Genomic DNA, 18,561 nt, shown 5'->3' on the forward strand with positions numbered 1-18,561 from the left:
AACTGGAGGGACAACATCCAACAGCGTCTATCCCCCTGGACAACACTCTCCAAGGACGACCCGGAGCGGCAGGACTGTTCGTTCGTGAGCAGTTTGCCTCTTACTTTGTTTCTACAGAGGGTGCAGTTCCCTGGCAGTTGGATGCTATTAGTGGACGTTGAGGCTCTGGACTATTTTAGATCAGTTTTTTATTATTTTTCCTCTTTTTTGTTTTGGTAGTTAGTGTAGGGACTCGCAAGAGATGGGGCCCCTTGACGTGGGTTGTGAGCTTAAAACTTCATTGACCCATTTTTGATTTGTGCATTTTGTGCCACAAGTTAAAGATAAGTCAAAGGAGTTAACAAAGACCTCATCATTAATTGATCATGTTTAAATAAATATATTTTTTAAAAATTGTGTATCGTGTTTTGTTGGATGTGGGGGTGGGGAGTGAGGGATTATTTCACTGTACACATGAGTGTATGCAGGCCATGTATCCTTGTAGCTTGATTGCTCAATGACACGGTCTGCACAGACCTTTGTGGGTGTGGCACAGTGCATTATATAAAAACTATTTCCCAAATAAACACAGTAGACTTTACTTTTTTTCATAACTTTTATGAAAATAAATTTCAAAACTATATACATAAAATAAACAAAAAAAATTATAAGTCAAAGAATTCCCTGGACATTCCCCCCATTGAGGCCTGGCTATGTGATGGCACTTCATACGATGTGGGGTACATCCGAGTGGGCCGTGGAGGGCTGGGTGGGATTAGGCCTCCTACACGTTCCCGGTGCCGGTCCAGGTAAAGGGCAACCTCATTTTTATGAGGGTAGTCGGTTTTTTGGAATATTTGGACAACTGCAAACAGTGCGGCTTTGCAGTTGGCCATGTCATGTGGTAGAACTTTTTTTAATTCAGGCGACAGTCCCCTCAGGTATACGTCCTCTGGGGAGTCATCCCTTCGGTTTCGTAGCTGGCTTAAAATTTCGCATATAGCAACATTTTCCACACTTGCCCTCTCCTGTGTATGCGGTGGCCTGCGACGACGACTACGTGTAGGTGTAGGTGTGGAAGATGGCCGTGCTGGTGGTGGTGTGGAAGGAGCAGGGACTTCAGGAGGCTCCTGAGTAGAAGGACCAGCCTCTCCACCCGCGTCCTCCACATCAGTGGGCGGTTCATCCTGAGAGGGTGGAATTTCTGTGGCCGGAGACTCCTCCAGGTTATCAGCCGTACTGTGGAAAAAAAAAATTATATTAATAAAAATGTATATGCAAGGGATTTTTTTGTCAATCATGCATAATGATTCTTTTCAGTTGAGGGACATAATTCTGCATGAAGGAAAGAACACCTTATATACTTACTCTCCCACATCCATTATTGCGTCCAAGAACCTCATGTACTTTGTATAGAGGTATGGTTTTTTTTTTAATGACCCACTTCCACTTTTGGCCAGCTGACTTTTTTCCCGCTTATACTGGTCGCGGGCTGATGTCCAGCGCTTGGTGATTATTCCCACTGTTGAAACAAAAAAAAAAAAAAGGAAGGTCACATCTGTCACACACAATGCTGCAGCGTTGACATCTATCATGCACAATGCTGCAGGGGTGACATCTATCATGCACAATGCTGCAGGGGTGACATCTATCATGCACAAAGCTGCAGCGGTGACATCTATCATGCACAAAGCTGCAGGGGTGACATCTATCATGCACAAAGCTGCAGGGGTGACATCTATCATGCACAATGCTGCAGGGGTGACATCTATCATGCACAATGCTGCAGGGGTGACATCTATCATGCACAAAGCTGCAGCGGTGACATCTATCATGCACAAAGCTGCAGGGGTGACATCTATCATGCACAATGCTGCAGGGGTGACATCTATCATGCACAATGCTGCAGGGGTGACATCTATCATGCACAATGCTGCAGGGGTGACATCTATCATGCACAAAGCTGCAGCGGTGACATCTATCATGCATAAAGCTATAGAGGTCACTGGCAAGTTGGTGACAGGGGATTGAATCTCACTCACCAAGTTCTCTGCGCTGCTTTGCTGTCTTCGCCTCACTCCAATCTTCGGGAAGTAAAAGAGCCGTCACCTCCTCCCACTTTTTGGCCTTTCTTGCGCGGTCGCAAAATGATTCGTCTCTTTTGTCCCATAAAATGGGATTCTCCTGAACTAGTGCAATAAGTCGCTCCATGGAGAGAAAAGCCATGTTCACCAGACACTGCAGCCACTACTACACAGAACAAATGCTGACAGGAAGGTCAACCCCCTTGATCCTGGTCACCCTGGAAACGGCCCGTATATACGGCAGCATACGGTGCACAACCGTATGCAACCCGTATTTAGCCCGTATTTTTACGCTCCCATTGACTTCTATGGAGCATACGGGCCAGATATACGGGTTAAAATAGGACATGCTCTATATTTTTTTACGGCCAAAATACGGTACGGTACGGTACGGTACGGGCTGAAAAACGGCAATATAAATGATTGGCCGTATTTATCATAGAAAACAATGTGGCCGTATGTAATCCGTAAAAAAACGGTACGGATACGGACAATTTCATACGGTCGTGTGAATGTAGCCTAACAGTTAGACAGCCGCAGAATACTTTGCCTGATAATGTGGGAGTAACATGAACAAACTTTATTTACATTTCTGCCTTTATTTTTTGCCGCTTAGGAGACAAAATCATATGAAGTGACTGTACAAAAATAAATCCCACATGAGTGGAATCTCAGTCATCGTAGGCCTCCCGGTCAGGGGGATTTCCTGGGAGAGAAAATTGTCTTTTAATCACTGCGTGATGTTGATTAGGCGAGGAATCATGTGAATAATGTTACCTGCGAGTAATTATAATCAGACACTGAAAGAACTTCAAACGCTTCGCTAATAAGAGCCCCCAAAGGGCCCTTCTTAAAGCTCCAAGTGTACAGAAAGCCGACCTGATGATTGTTTGTTTTCTCTCCACACTGATTTTTTTATTACATAAATTTATTTTAAAACAGATGAAGAACATAATGAGGAAATTTAGGTTAATCTTTATCAGAAAATAAGTTATCAGGAGAGTGCAAGGAAAAGTATCAATGTTCTTGAACAGGGGTGTCAGAGTCATTTTCCCAGCCTCGTGGCTGCCTGAAATGGGCAGAATGTCATTTTATTAAAGCAAACTAGTATCTAATAGAGCTTTTTAGTCGCTACATTTATACAGCATAACCATTACAATCAGCCAATTCAGGGCAACCACAAAGCTGAACATACTCTTAAATGATAAAAGGGGCGCACACCTGTGCCACCCGTCAGCACGGCGCCGATTTGGTTCTGGCCATTCCAGCATTTTATAAATAGTCAGCCTGCATGCCCCGCAGGATCTTTGCACCTAGAGAAAGCTTGTTCATGATGCTATACGCTGATATTGTGAATTCCCCTTGTCACCCCGCTTCCGTTTCTTACTTTGCTACTCTGCTGCCTGCCTTGACCTTTTGCCTTGCTCCTGACTCCAAACGTGGGAGTCAAAGCTGGAGTGTGGAGAGGTAAGTGAGACTGCGGCAAACATGACGGGGAACAGGAAGTAACACGGGTAAGTCTGTGACCTGAGAGGGGGGGTCGCAGGAGCATCCGTGACGAGTACCCTGCCCCTGTGCTGCTTTCCTGATTAGAGCAGCATAGGGGCAGGGTGATGGGCAGGATAGCCGTGGCCCTTCATTTTGACCCAATATATACAAGTTCACATAGCAATTGATTGTTTGACATTTTTATTTTCCAATTGTTGCACAGAGTTGTGCATTAAAACAACACACTACTTCTCCCCTAATGGTCCAGCCCTAGGGATCAAAACCAATCATTGGAATAATGGTCACATGCCACTTGCTTAAATTGTGTGATGGTCACTCAATTTATTCCCAGCAGGAAATCATCCAAATAATCATTAGTCCCAAAGACATTAAATAGAGTGGTAGTGCACATACACAGGAACAAGGACCCTTATTCTTGTGATCGATAAGGATCCGATAAGTAAAAGCCCCAACAGTCAGACAATTATCATTTATCTTATGGATCCTGTAAGCGTTACATTGTTATTGCAGGAAAGAAACATCTCATATAGGGTAACAACACTGTGTCATTAGTGTTTCAAAAGAAGAAACAATTAAATGTTTTGTACACATTGGGGCACATTTACTTACCCGTCCCGCTGCGATCCCCGAGGTGCGTTTTCCAAAAAGGATTCTGAGCTGCAGCGATTCACTAAGATCGTGCGTCCAATTTCCTGCATGTGTCACTTCCCCGCTCAGGTCCACAGGAGTTCACCATCTTCTTCCAGGTGCATGTAAGTGCATGGCTTGCGACACAATATTGAATGTTAAATCCTGTGTATTGTCTGAGTCCGTCAGATTGTCCTTCAGCTCCCCCCATTTCTGTCGCATGAAAGTAGGCGCGTTTGTGGCAAAATACGATCGCATGCGCCATAATCAGCTTTTAAATGTGGCACAAAACAGTTAATTGTTCGAATATCCAACGTTTGTGCAGCCCGTGGAACCTTAGTAAATGAGCCCCAGTATGTTCACCACCAACATGTAAACCAACGTTTCAGGTGATTCTGCACCCTTACTCAGGTCGCATTAACACAAACAGTGAACAGTAGTACAATACAATGGCAGGTTATAACCTGATCTCCATTATAGACTAATAAGCTCAGCAATGACCAACCCTAGCTTTGTGCAACACATGTGGTCACAAAGAGTTCCCCTCTGCAGATAGTGACAGCTAGGAGAAGACAGACAGTCCCCTGTGCCTCTAATGTGGTTTTTTGTCCTTTAGTTTAATTGTATCCAATTTCCTTTTGAAATTTGGGTACGGTAGGAGGATTTATTTTAAATAAGGGACAATGTTTTAATTCTCTTAAGCAAGAGAAGTAATAATCAATAGATTATATTTACTCCAAGTTTCATTGTTTAAAAATGCATTTATCTCACAAAAAACAAATCCTTGTACTGCATTTTCTTGATGAACAATAAAAGAAAGTTATGAATTCTTCAAATCCATTAAATAGGCTTTTAGACCTTAGACCCACAATAGATTTTAATTTGTATGTAACATATATAAAACAAGACACCAAACTGTTGGCTATTACACTAAGAAACCTGGTCTTAGAAATTATGTTTAGACTGTTTGGAAACTTAAAGCTTTAATAACTATATAAAGTCAGTGCAACTAACCATTCACCATTATGTTGCTTCTTTTATTATTTTTTAACTATTTGTATTGCTTTCCCCATGTTCTTCTATACAATGGATAGCTTTCCCTGTATATACCGCTGAAAGGACATCTACCGGTACCTATCAGTTTGCTGATGGTAGATGTGCGCCATAGTTATAAAAGTTATGCAAATGTATGCAAATGCTTTCCATGTGGGTCAGGGAAACAAAAAGTATAATTATGTTCTAAAGGGTCAATAACTTGGTAAGACTAGAGCTGAAAAGGACTTGGGGGTATTGGTGGATGGTAAACTTAATTTTAGTGACCAGAGCCAGGCGGCTGCTGCTAAAGCAAATAAAATTATGGGATGTATCAAGAGAGGAATAGATTCTCATGATAAAGACATAGTTTTGTCCTTATACAAATCCCTGGTCAGACCACACATGGAATATTGTGTACAGTTTTGGGCACCAGTGTATAAAAAGGATATAGTGGAGCTGGAACGGGTGCAGAGGAGAGCAACCAGGATTATTAGGGGAATGGGGGAACTAGAATACAATGACAGATTACAAAATTTGGGATTGTTCAGTTTAGAAAAAAGACGACTGAGGGGAGACCTCATTACAATGTACAAATACCTGAACGGACAGTACAAGGATCTCTACAGAGATCTTTTATACCTAGGCCTGTGACCAGGACAAGGGGGCATCCTCTACGCCTAGAGGAGAGGCGATTTTACCATCACCATAGACAAAGGTTCTTTACTGTAAGAGCAGTGAGACTGTGGAACTCTCTGCCACAGGAGGTTGTTATGGCGGACTCTATGTACATGTTCAAGAGAGGCCTGGATGACTTTCTGGAGAGAAAAAATATCACGGGTTATGGGGATAAAACATTTATTTAATTCTTAAAGGTTGGACTTGATGGACTTGCGTCTTTTTCCAGCCTTATATACTATGATATTATGATACTATGAAATTAGCCTGGGGCACTCAGGCTATGTCACCCTAGTGCCTCAGGGACCCCCACCCCTTAGCTATAGCAGTGTTCTGAATACACCATTGTTGATGTGATTGGCTTTGGCGCTATTTCATCTGTCTTCTTACGTACTGGGTGATTAGAGGAAATATTTATCCCTGTCACTGTCTCCTGGTTAATATATGACAGGTCTCTAACTACCTTTCACAATTTTCCCTGTATCTGTTGTGCAATACACAGAGACAGAAAACAGATGCTACAGTCCAGTGATTCGTTTAATAGATGTGGGACTTGAAATGGCTTATTGCAATACTGGCCCTGGCTCTTAGGTACGTCACATGGTTTAATGGTCTTAAAACATCTTCTAGGTGTCTCCGGGGTTTGTACTCCTCACTTAATATGACACTAACTCTACAACTTCCCAAACTTCATTTGTCTAGACTGTGAACATTAACCTCAGTGATCAGTATTATTTACACACCCTGCATTGTAATAATTCATGAAATACAACCCTGTTAATTATGACAAGTAAATCTACTTCGTATTTCAGGCATTAACATGAAAAATAAAGCAGGCAGACTTTAATGGCTGCGCTGAATCTAACAATATACTTTGCTGATAATAGATCACTAGCACTATAGTCTAATTACTAATAAACACGCTCATTCCCCAGTAACTGCTGGGAATAAAACTATGCAGAATTTACTATACAACAGCAATCTGGATTGTCACCTCATTTTCTATGAATATATATATAATCTTTTAGCCTTTCTATGATTAAAATGAGGGAAAACAACAAAAGACTAATATGTATAATTATGGTCTTCAAAGGGAACAGCTTGAAATTAAAATGATTTATCCACAATATGCAATATGCTACACCCATATTACCGATCAGTATACACAAGTGTTGGTGAACCCTAGGTCAGGCCCTGGAGAGATTGCCTAGAAGGGTAACTATAGGTGGTGCTGGACCTATGTGGGTTCTTTATCCACTCTTTCATATAAGGGTCTACTAGAGAGCACAACTTCTGTGGTGACGTCACTTTTGTCCTTAGCCTTGAGCTGTGACATTTTTTATTATCCTTGCTTAGTGATATCATCTCTATACTGAGAGGTGACTATATACAAGAACTATTCAATCGCAGGTCAAAATGTTTAATATACCATTATATCATTGTGTTTATAATGCTGGTATGTGATATATGCCATCCTGTATTGTGGCACATTGTAGCCATGAGTGTTGTCTCTTTGGAATCATTCCCATATTTTATACACTGTTGCCATTGGTAGGAAATTAGATAATTCTTTACTTTGATGACATTGGGGATCATTTATCATACACTGGTTGTACTGTAACATCACTGTGTATATCATCTCTGTAGTGGGACATCACTGTGTATTATCCCTGTACTGTGACATCACTGTGTATAATTCCTGTACTGTAACAGCACTGTGTATAATCCCTGTACTGTGACATCACCGTGTATCATCCCTGTACTGTAACAGCACTGTGTATTGTCCCTGCACTGTGACATCACTGTGTATAATTCCTGTACTGTAACAGCACTGTGTGTTATCCCTGTACTATGACATCACTATGTATCATCCCTGTACTGTAACAGCACTGTGTATTGTCCCTGTATTGTGACATCACCGTGTATCATCCCTGTACTGTAACAGCACTGTGTAGTATACCTGTACTGTGACATCGCTGTGTGTAATATCTCTGTAATGTGACATCTCTGTGTGTATTATCCACGTACTGTAACAGCCCTGTGTATTATCCCTGTACTGTGACATCACTGTATGTTAACCCTGTACTATTACACTGTATGTATTATCCCTGTAATGTGACACTTTGTGTGTTAACCCCGTACTGTTACATTGCTGTGTATTATACCTGTACTGAGACATCACTGTGTGTATTATACCTGTACTGTGACATCACTGTGTGTAATCCCTGTACTGTGACATCACTGTGTATAATCCCTGTACTGTGACATCACTGTGTGTATTATACCTGTACTGTGACATCACTGTGTATAATCCCTGTACTGTGACATCACTGTGTATAACCCCTGTACTGTGACATCACTGTGTATAACCCCTGTACTGTGACATCACTGTGTGTAGTATCCCTGTACTGTGACATCAATGTGTATATTATCCCTGTACTGTGACATCACTGTGTGTATTATCCCTGTACTGTGACATTACTGTGTATAACCCATGTACTGTGACAGCACTGAGTGTTTTAGCTCTGTACTGGCACCATTATGTTGATTATCCTTCCATAGTGACATTGCCGTGTTTGCTATCCATGATCTCTGGTTATCATTATGCTTTGTGACATGATACCTTAAGATTGTTTTGTGATTGGTGCCGATGATCAGTATACTGTCATCTGAATTTTGTGGATTATCCTTTTATTGTGTTACCATAACTGTGACATCACTACAATAAATATTTCTATGACTTTGTCCTGTTAGACCCTGTAATTCTCTACTATTGTTTTCCACCACTTTAACCATAGTCCCTGTAGTGTGATACACCGATTATTGCTATGATATCACTATGTTTATTAACCATTTCCTGTCAATTCATACTTTTTTTAACCTCGTACTCAGACAACGTTTTTTTGTGTGTTTGTGACATCACACTATGACCATTGCTATACTGTAACATCACTAAGCATATTATACAGCATATATTGCGTACAGTTTTGGGCACCAGTGTATAAAAAGGATATAGTAGAGCTGGAACGGGTGTAGAGGAGAGCAACCAGGATTATTAGGGGAATGGGTGAACTAGAATACAATGACAAATTACAATATTTGGGATTGTTCAGTTTAGAAAAAAGACGACTGAGGGGAGACCTCATTACAATGTACAAATACCTGAACGGACAGTACAAGGATCTCTACAGAGATCTTTTTATACCTAGGCCTGTGACCAGGACAAGGGGCATCCTCTACGCCTAGAGGAGAGACATTTCTACCATCAACATAGACAAAGGTTCTTTACTGTACGAGCAGTGAGACTATGGAACTCTCTGCCGCAGGAGGTTGTTATGGCGGACTCTATGTACATGTTCAAGAGAGGCCTGGATGACTTTCTGGTGAGCAAGTAAGACATTCCTGTGATATCTCAGAGTTCATTACCACTGCACAGTGCTGTCGCTGTGCTTTCCAGTGCTATGACATTGTTTTGGTTATGTGTGCAGGGGTGTGGGTGTATAATAGTGACAGTGGATTCTGTCACACATGGTTATTTTCCTGAATTGGCCTCTTGCTTCCTTGCCCTCATAAGATGATACTAGATAAGTTGCTTTTAAAGCTTTTCACTGTAATCTTGAGGTCTTCGAGAACAATAACATTACATGGGAACACATTCTAATTACTAAATCGAATCTCAATCTCTTGTGCTGATAAGAATCTTAAACAGCGATTCTCTTGTATAATTTTATTAGGGCTGTAATGGCTCCATTTAACCATTAAAATAGTTATTTGCGAGAAAATTCCAGTAGTTGTCCTCCAGATGTATCCTCAAAATCCAATTTCATTTGTATCTGTCTGATATTAACCAGTCTGTATTCTGCTGACGGGTCTGTATGATCATTTTTACATCCCAGTAGCCTAGCACAATGTTATAAAAATGTTCTATGGGGTTGTATTAAGATTATTTGGGGTCAACCTGTAACCTTGTGTGGCTTATACAACATAATATAACAATGATATACTTTATATTAGACTAGTAAATTAGACTCAAATTAGTTTCCATATCACATGATGTGGCCATTCAATGGCATAGACATAACTCACTGTGTAGACATATAGTGGGATAGTTAAGATTGGCAGCAATACTGTACCTACTAGATTAGATAAAAAATAACCAGATCCAGTTAAACTGTAAGTACACTTACTGGACATTGCTTTTATGATCATGTCCTGTAGCACTTGCAATAAATCACATACTGACAGTTAGCGGCACACTTGCCCTGTAAATCTTACTGAGCCAGCGCGCAATCCCTAGGAGATGGGGACGCACATCCCAGACCAAAGGGGGAGTTGCTGGAGTGCGGACGGGTAAGTCAGCCTACCACAGCCGTATTGGCGGACACAGGGGTACATGGGTGAGCCTGCAACACAGGACATAACCCACTCCCCCTCAGCCTCCCTTTCTTCTTGGCCTGAAGAAATCTTTGAAGAACCCCACATTCCAAGATGTTGTCTTGTGGTTCTACTCTGGCCCAAGCCCCTTTGAATTGATAATATAGAACCCTCTAACCAACTTCATGTCCAGTATCTCCTTCACTTCAAAGACATTGGTGGATTCAGCCTCAGGAGCTGGTTTTAAAAGAGAGACGTGGAAGGACGTTGGGATGCACATGGTGGGAGGAAGTCTAAGCTTGTGCTTCAGTACCTCGAATGGACCCAGGAAATGAGCACCAAATTTGTAGCTGGAAACCTTTAGCCGGACATATCTGGAGGACAGCCACTCTTTATCACCCATAGAGAAGACTGTTGGAGACTTGCGTTTCTTGTCAGCTTGGGTTTTGGCGAGTTTGCTCCCAGATGGACATAAGGTTGTCTGGATCACTGGTAGTGGATTCTCTGGACCACCACGGACGATGACGTAAGCTGACACCTGACGTAAGGTGGACCAGTCATCCTGCGGGCAGAGACAAAATGGCTTAGATAGCAACCCAGGGTCTGATTAACCCTCTCAACTTGTCCGTTGGACTGTGGATGGTATGCAGATGAGAAGTCCACCTTCATTTGTAGTTGACTGCACTGGGATTGCCAGAAACGGGAAACAAATCAGACCCCAAGACAATGTGCAAGGGAAGTCCATGAAGACGGAAGATGTACAGGAAGAACAGGCTGCCAAGTCATGGAACCAATGGCAGACCTGGCAGAAGAACAAAGTGAAACATCTTGGAGAATCGGTCGGTTACCACCCAGATGATGGAGGAAGATGGCAGATCGGTCATAAAGTCCATTACCACGTGAGTCCACAGACAGCTGGGTATTGGTAACGGCAGAAGAAGACCAACAGGTTTAAGACGAGATGGTTTGTTTCGGGCACAGGAAGTGCAGGAACCCACAAAATCCTGTACATCCAGATCTGGCCACCAGTAGAACCAGGAAATGAGGGCGATAGAGCGTTGCACCCCAGGGGGCCCAGCCACACAAGAGCAATGTCCCCAAGTCAGTATCCTTTTCCGAAGGGCAGGTCGGACATACATCTTGCCAGGAGGAAGTTGCCGAAGGTCCACTGGAGCAGCAAGAACCAGCCGTTCAGGAGGACCAATGTGTCTCGGAGCAGGATCTTTCCCAACAACATCCGAGGCACGAGAGAGATTATCGACCTTATCATTCTTCTCTGCAGGACCGAAATGTATCAGAAAGTTAAAACTGGAGAAGAACGAGCCTGTCTCAGATTGAGACACTGGGCAGTCTGGAGGTACAGGAGGTTTTTGTGATCAGTATAGATACTGACTGGATGACAGGCATCCTCCAGAAGATAACGCCATTCTTCCAAAGCAAGTTTAATAGCCAAAAGCTCCCATTCTGGGTGAGCACAGCTCCAGCACCAACGGATGAAGCATCAACCTCAAGCAGGAACGGTTTCTCAATTACAGGCCAGGTGAGAACGAGAGCAGATGAAAAGAAAGACTTCAGCCACAATGGGAGATACCAGGGAGGAGAAATGTGGGATAAACTGCAATAGTAATTGGCGAAGCCCAGGAATCTCTGGATGGCTCGAAGTCCCACCGAAAGCAGCCACCGAAGTACAGCAGACAACAGGATCCATCTGTAGTCCCTTGTCTGAGATAAATCTTAGGAATTGTAGACTCTTCTGATGGAATTGGCATTTCTCGAGCTTGGCACATAGGCGACTGGGCTTTAGGCCCCTGAAAAGTTACCATACATGGGCCCGATGGGACTCAATGTCCGCAGAGAACACTAGGATATCGTCTCGATAGATCACGACACAGATATAAATTAAGTCCAAAGGGCATAACAGGGTATTCAAAGTGCTCATTTCCAGTATTGAAGGTGGCTTTCCATTCATCACCTTCACATATGCAGATGAGATTATATGCTCCTCATAGTTACAATTTGGTAAAAACCTTGGCACCCTGTTGACAATCAAACAGTTCCGTGATCAGGGGTAGTGGGTAGCCTTTTTTTTACTGTGACCTTATTGAGACAGCGGTAATTGATGCACAGATGGAGAGAACCATCCTCCTTGGCCACGAAGAAGAACCCCACACCGGCAGGGGACAAAGACTCTCCTTTACATAAGCCAACATGGCCGTGGTTTTGGGAGCAGATAGGGGATACACTTGACCCCGTGGAGGAGATGCACCCGGCATCAAGTCTATTGGACAGTCATAGGGTAGGTGTGGCGACAGAGTCTCTGCTTGACTTGGTGGACACTGAAGAGACCAGGATGGACACAGGATGAGGAACCACAATACAACAAGACTGAAACTCTGGTCCCCAACGAAGGATCTCCCCAGTCCTCCAGTTAAGCACAGTGCGTGGAGCTGCAACCACTGAAGACCCAACAGAATAGAAGACGTGGAGAACATATCAGAAAGGATTTGGCCACTCACAGAGGAGATGGCCAGGGGTTTCTCGAGATGGACCACAGGGAAATGATGCTTGGAGACCAGGGTAGCATCCACAAAGTTTCCTGCAGAGTCGTTCAGATGCGGAGAAGCTTTACTCTCACCTATGGATGTTTCTCCCAAGAACCCTAGGTGCTTGTATTTCCCAGACACTGAGGACAGATGGAACAAGTCTCAAGTGTGTCGGGCTGGCACAATAAAGGCAAAGGTGCTCCAGTCTTTGTCTGGTATGCTCTTGGGAGGTCAGACTAGCGTTTTTCCACCTGTATTGGCTCCTCTGCAGCAGACACAGAAGATAGCTGAGGTGTTCTTTGGAAGATTGTAGCCAAGCAGGGCAGACATCGGGACCTGACTTGCGGTTGTTCTAGACGTTGCTCCGAAAACTGGATGTCAACCTATGTGGGCAGCATGATGAGATCACTCAGCTTAGACGGCAGGTCCTGTGCAGGCAGGGCATCTTTGATCTGACCAAACAATCCTTTTTTAAAAGTAGCAAGCAAGGCTGCCTCATTCCATTCCAGCTCGGAGGCTAAAGTATGGAACTGGATTGCGTAGTCCCCTCAGGTTCAGCAGTGCGGTCTCCGCAGAAGATGCCCGAGCAGGTACCTCAAAGACAGCGAGGAATGCGGTGAGAGTAGCTGTGACCGGATTGTTGCTGTCCCAGAGGGGGTAACCCATGCCAGGGCTTTACCGGAAAGAAGACTGATCATGAACGCCACCTTAGCTTGTTCTGTGGCAAGCTGTGAAGGTATCAGTTCGATATGGAGGGGGCACTGGGGTGTGAAGCCCCTGCATAACTTGGCCTCACCGTCATGTTTGGAGGGCATGGAAAGAAGCGGCCTGGGCTCAGCAGTAGACAATGCAGCCATATAAACGGTAGTTAACGTAGGTACTGGAAACTGGTGCTGGGTAGTCAACAATAGCTGCAGTGAGTTGTGCAAGTTGCTGTCCTTGAGCGGCAATCTGTTGAGACTACTGGACCACGATGGTGGTAAGGTCAGCCACTTCAGGTAGTGGAACCTTGTCGGGATTCATGACGGATCTTACTGTCTGGATCAGTGGTAGTGGATCCTCTGGACCAACGTGGACGATGATGTAAGCCGACACTTGGGACCAGAGACAAAGTGGTACCCGGTTTTCACAACAGCCTGCCTCAAAGCGGGTTGGACTTGCTGCAGGGTGGTACCACCAGGTCGTTCCACAGGCACAACTTTGCCCTCGGTGGCGGCCAAGGGACAGGCCGTAGGTCGAGACAGGCAGCACGGAATCAGAATCAGGGACAGAAACGAGGTTACAATGGGAAATCACTATAAACATAGGACATAGGAACAAGCTTTCTCAATGGCAACGAGGCACAAAGATCCGGCAGGGAAGACGGTATGGGGCTAAGAAATTTCTCAGAAATTGGCAGCCAGCCAGCGGCAATTATCGGCGCCCTGACCCTTTAAAGCTCTCGAAGCTGGCGTGTGCATGCCCTAGGAGGCGGGGACATGCGCGCCAGACCACCAGAGCCAATGTGGGAATGCAGAAAGGTAAGAACTGTGGCGGGGTCCGGGGGCTCGTATAGGAGCATGGGTGCACCTCTGATCCGGCTTGTGGGTGATCCGGCTTGTGGGACGCAGGAGCACTCGTGACAAAGGTCTTGTACCAATTCTTCCAGGGCAGGATTATCTGAAAGCATGGAAAGAGAAAGTGGTGGATAACTCCGCCCAAGGTAACAGGGGGGACCAGTCATCCTTTCGAGTGGAAACAAAATGCCATAGATGGCAGCCCAGAATCTGAATCCACTTGCCCATTTGACTGCAGATCTTAGGCAGAGGGGAAGTCCAGCTTTACTTGAAGTTGGTTGCATAAGGAACGCCAGAATTTAGAAACAAACTGGACCCCTCGGTCTGACACAATATGCAGAGGAAGTCCATGAAGTCGGAACGTGGAGAAAGATCAAGCTGACAATACGAGTAGCTGATGGGAGACCAGCAGATGAACGAAGTGGGACTTTTTAGAAAAACGGTCTGTGACCACCCAGATGATGGTATTACTTGAAGATGGTGGAATAAAAAAGTCCATGGGCATGTGAGCTGGGTATAGGCAGTGGCAGGAGCAGACCTGCTGGCTTGACATGTGCTGACTTATTTTGGGCACAGGAAGTGCAGGAACTCACAAAGTCTCGTACATCCTTGATCAGACTTGGCCACCAGTAGAAACAAGAGATGAAAGCAACAGATCTCTGCACCCCAGAGTGCCCAGCCACATGAGAGCAATTTCCCCAAGTTAGTATCCTCTCAGGAAGTTAAAGCAAGAGAAGAAGAGGGACCAACGAGACTTTTGTGGATTCAGATGCTGAGCAGTATGGAGATATAGGAGATTCTGGAGATCAGTATAGATACAAACCGGATGATAATTTCCTTCCAGAAGACGACGCGATTCTTCCAAGGCAAGCTTTATGGCCAGAAGCTCTCAATCACCTATGAAGTAGTCCCTCTCTGCAGCTGAGGTTTTCGAGAAGAAACAACAAGTGAGGGTTGGGCCTTTAGGCCCTTTCTGGGTTAGAACGGCACCAGCGCCTGCCGAGTAGGCGTGAACTTCTAGTAGAAACTGTTTATCTGTATCAGGCCAAATGAGTACAGGAGCAGAGGCCAAGGCAGACTTCAGCTTGGAGAAAGTTTTTTCAGCCGCCGGAGGCCTGAAGCCTGAGCTTAGGATTGGTGTTTTCTTGGTCAGCACCACAAGGAGAAGACACACGATAGAAAAAATGTGATATGAACTGCCGAGAGTAATTAGTAAAGCTCCTGAAGGACCGTAGACAATTTTGTGGGACCTATCTGTAGTCCTTTGTCAGAGATGATATACCCAAGGAAAGGAAGACTCTATGGATGGAATAGGCACTTCTCAAGCTTGGCATAATGGCAATTGGCCCTTAAGCGCCAAAGTACTAGATGTACTTGAGCCTGATGGGACTCAAGGTCTGCATTGAACACCAGAATATCCTCCAGGTAGTCCAAACAGCATGACAAGATACTCGAAGTGTCCATCACAAGTATTGAAGAAGGTCTTCTATTCATCCCGAAGTGTCCATCACGAGTATTGAAAGAAGTTCTTCCATTCATTACCTTCGCAAAGGTGGATGAGAATATACCCCCCATGTAGGTCTAATTTGGTGAAGACCTTGGCTCCAATTAAGCGGTCGAAGAGTTACGGGATCAGAGGTAGTGGGTAAAGGTTCTTCACCGTAATTTTGTTAAGATGGTCAACCGTCCTATTTGGTCACAAAGAAAAACCCAACACAGGCAGGGGAAGAGGACTTGTGTATGAACCTCTTTTGCAGATTCTCCTTCATATAGGCTGACAGCTGTGGTTTAAGGCACAGAAAGTGGGTACACCCGACCCTGTGGAGGAGATCTACTCAACAACAGGTCTATAGGGGTCTTAGAAGGCATTGGCAAAGTCCATATATGAAGCAGGAGCACCCACCAGAGGCTTGGAGGACACTGGAGAAAATATAATGGACACAGGATAAAGTGCCACCAGACAGTCTGGCAGTAGAGCACAGGAGCATGACGTTGCAACCACGAAAGGCCCAGTAGAACAGAGGAGGTAGATCGAGGAAGCACATAAAATGAGAGTCTTTCCTTGTGTAACGCCCCAACTTGCAGGCAAAGGGGCTCTATGCCCGGACCGTATTACAGAAGATCTGCACACTGACAGATGAGATGACTCGCGGGTTCTCAGGTCGGACTGCAGGAAGATAATGCTGGAAGATCAGTGCAGTATCCATGAAGTTCCCTGCAGAACCGGAATCCAGGAAGGAAGAAACTATAAACTGGTTACTTGTTCCAGAGATGAGTAGGATAGGTATGTTCAAGCATGGAGAAGCTTTGCTCTCACCTAGGGACACTTCTCCCAGGAGCTCTAGGTCTGTGCGTTTCCTGGACGCTGTGGGCGGAGTGGAAAAGTCCTGAGAAAGTGCTCTGGGCTGGCAAATAGAGACACAAATTCTCCTGTTGTCATATAGAGTGCTCTTGGGTTGTCAGACAAGTTTAATCCACCTGCTGTAGTGGTCTTTGGAAGACTGGAGCCCCGTGGGCCAGTTGACCAATCTTGATCTGTTTGTTCAAGACGCTGCTCCTCCAGACAGTCAGAGAACCAGATGTCAATCTGAGTGGCCAGGTGATGAGGTCACTCGGAGAAGACGCAGGTCCTGTGCAGACAGGGCATTTTTGATTCGACTATCCAGTCCTTTCTTAAAGGTCGCTTCATTCCAAGAAAGCTTGGAGCCAAGAGTGCAGAATTGAACTGTGTAGCCTCCAACTCACAAGTTCCCTTGTCGTAAGTTCAGCAGGTCGGTTTCAGCAGAATATGCCGGGCTGATTCCTCAGTCTGAGAGTAGACTGACCACGAATGGCACCTTAGACCTTTCAGTGGCAATCTGTGTAGGTATCAGCTCAAAGTACAGTGAGTACTGGTTGAAGAATCCCCTGCACAACTTGGTGTCTCCGTCATACCTGGAGGGCATGGACAAACGCAGTCTGGGTTTTGCAAAAGACACTGTCGCCACTGTAGCAGAAGGTACACAGGGGTACACGGGCAGCATACCTGCCTCTGACTAATGTGAGGAATAGGAAGAAGCTAAAGCAAAAGTCAAGGTCAGCAATATGAGAGTGTATAACCAAGACAAAATCGTATTCAATGAAGAGCTACAAACTGGTTAGTAGACTAAGCAGAAGAAGAAGGTACTCCAGGTCAGACAGAACCCAAATTCTGGCAAGGAATCACAGCTCCATGGAAGCTTTATAGCTTATTCATACAATGATTAAGATGTAGCATAGAAATATTATTCAAGGTTTTAATCCACGCCTAACCCTCCACCAAGCACAGTCAACAGATGTGACAGCAGTAAAAGTTGCACATTAAGCACACAATCATAGATTGACTGGGGAGGGGATGGTGGAGTCACTGCTGCAGTATTATTTCAAATTTGTTAAGAGGGACTAAGAGGTATAGACCGATGGGGTTTGTCAATATTTAGCATGGGTATAACATATTTTTTATTTTTAAAGTATTTTTCTTAAGAATACTTCACATTCAGACTATCCCTTAAAAAAGAATCTGTTTTGGATTGCAATTACAATCTGCTTACACTATATATGGTATTCTATATTTGAAGTGCAAATTTTGACCTACTTTATTAAGCGATTGTAGACCCACTGACATTTGGAGTTTTCTTATTTTATGTATTCCCTTTAGTAGATATTTGCATCAACTTAAAACATCTGTCTCCTTCATGGGTGATGGTGTATAAACAAGGATGTCAGAACTGCACTGGCAAGCAGTCATCAACTCATCCAGCACCTGCTCGCTTCTACTTGTAGACACCTTTCCCTTTCTTCTTGTTATGATTTTGTGTGATTTTATGGACTCATTTTACCTGAGATCTGTCGGATAAGGTTTGTTCATGTAACAGAGCTACGTTCCCCACAATGAGTAAACAATTGGCTCTATATGTTATCATTTTGTGTCTAAAGCACTATGAAAATCTACATAGCTTCAGGAAAAGACAAGTCACAATCTTGTAGTCCAGTCCAATTATAAAGCAATAGTGCCTTCCATGTGCTCATCCAAATGTTAACATATTTAAAGAGAACCTGTCATCAGGTTTGGACCTGATCAACCTGAGGGTGGGTTCCGACAACTTAAAGGAAGTTGAAGTGGCAGGTTTCAGATGGAAATACCTAGCACCAGCTCAGGGT

The 18,561-nt window shown here is 44.2% G+C and overlaps 2 protein-coding genes across 2 annotated transcripts in view; one reads left to right on the forward strand and one right to left on the reverse strand.

Annotated features, from left to right (window-relative positions):
* Positions 1-601: 601 nt before the first annotated feature.
* Positions 602-2,451, reverse strand: LOC140105634 (uncharacterized). The gene is made up of 3 exons (XM_072129637.1): positions 2,022-2,451; positions 1,348-1,501; positions 602-1,218 (listed from the first exon to the last, which is right to left on the reverse strand). Exons 1-3 carry the CDS (start codon positions 2,203-2,205, stop codon positions 645-647), a joined length of 912 nt encoding a protein of 303 aa, XP_071985738.1. The 5' UTR covers positions 2,206-2,451; the 3' UTR covers positions 602-644.
* Positions 2,452-6,414: 3,963 nt separating this feature from the next.
* Positions 6,415-18,561, forward strand: part of OGDHL (oxoglutarate dehydrogenase L) — a 114,599-nt gene continuing 102,452 nt past the window's right edge. Inside the window, exon 1 of the mRNA XM_072130565.1 lies at positions 6,415-6,500. The gene's annotated coding sequence lies outside the window, so the exon portion shown is untranslated. The remainder of the gene's footprint in view (positions 6,501-18,561) is intronic.

This window comes from Engystomops pustulosus, chromosome 11, assembly GCF_040894005.1.
Source record: "Engystomops pustulosus chromosome 11, aEngPut4.maternal, whole genome shotgun sequence".
Lineage (NCBI taxonomy): Eukaryota > Metazoa > Chordata > Amphibia > Anura > Leptodactylidae > Engystomops > Engystomops pustulosus.

Coding starts and splice junctions, on each gene's coding strand:
- LOC140105634 (XM_072129637.1), bottom strand. CDS start 2,205: ATGGCTTTTCTCTCCATGGAGCGACTTATTGCACTAGTTCAGGAGAAT. Junction 1,502..2,021: donor AAAGCAGCGCAGAGAACTTG/GTGAGTGAGATT, acceptor TTGTTTCAACAG/TGGGAATAATCACCAAGCGC. Junction 1,219..1,347: donor GCAATAATGGATGTGGGAGA/GTAAGTATATAA, acceptor TTTTTTCCACAG/TACGGCTGATAACCTGGAGG.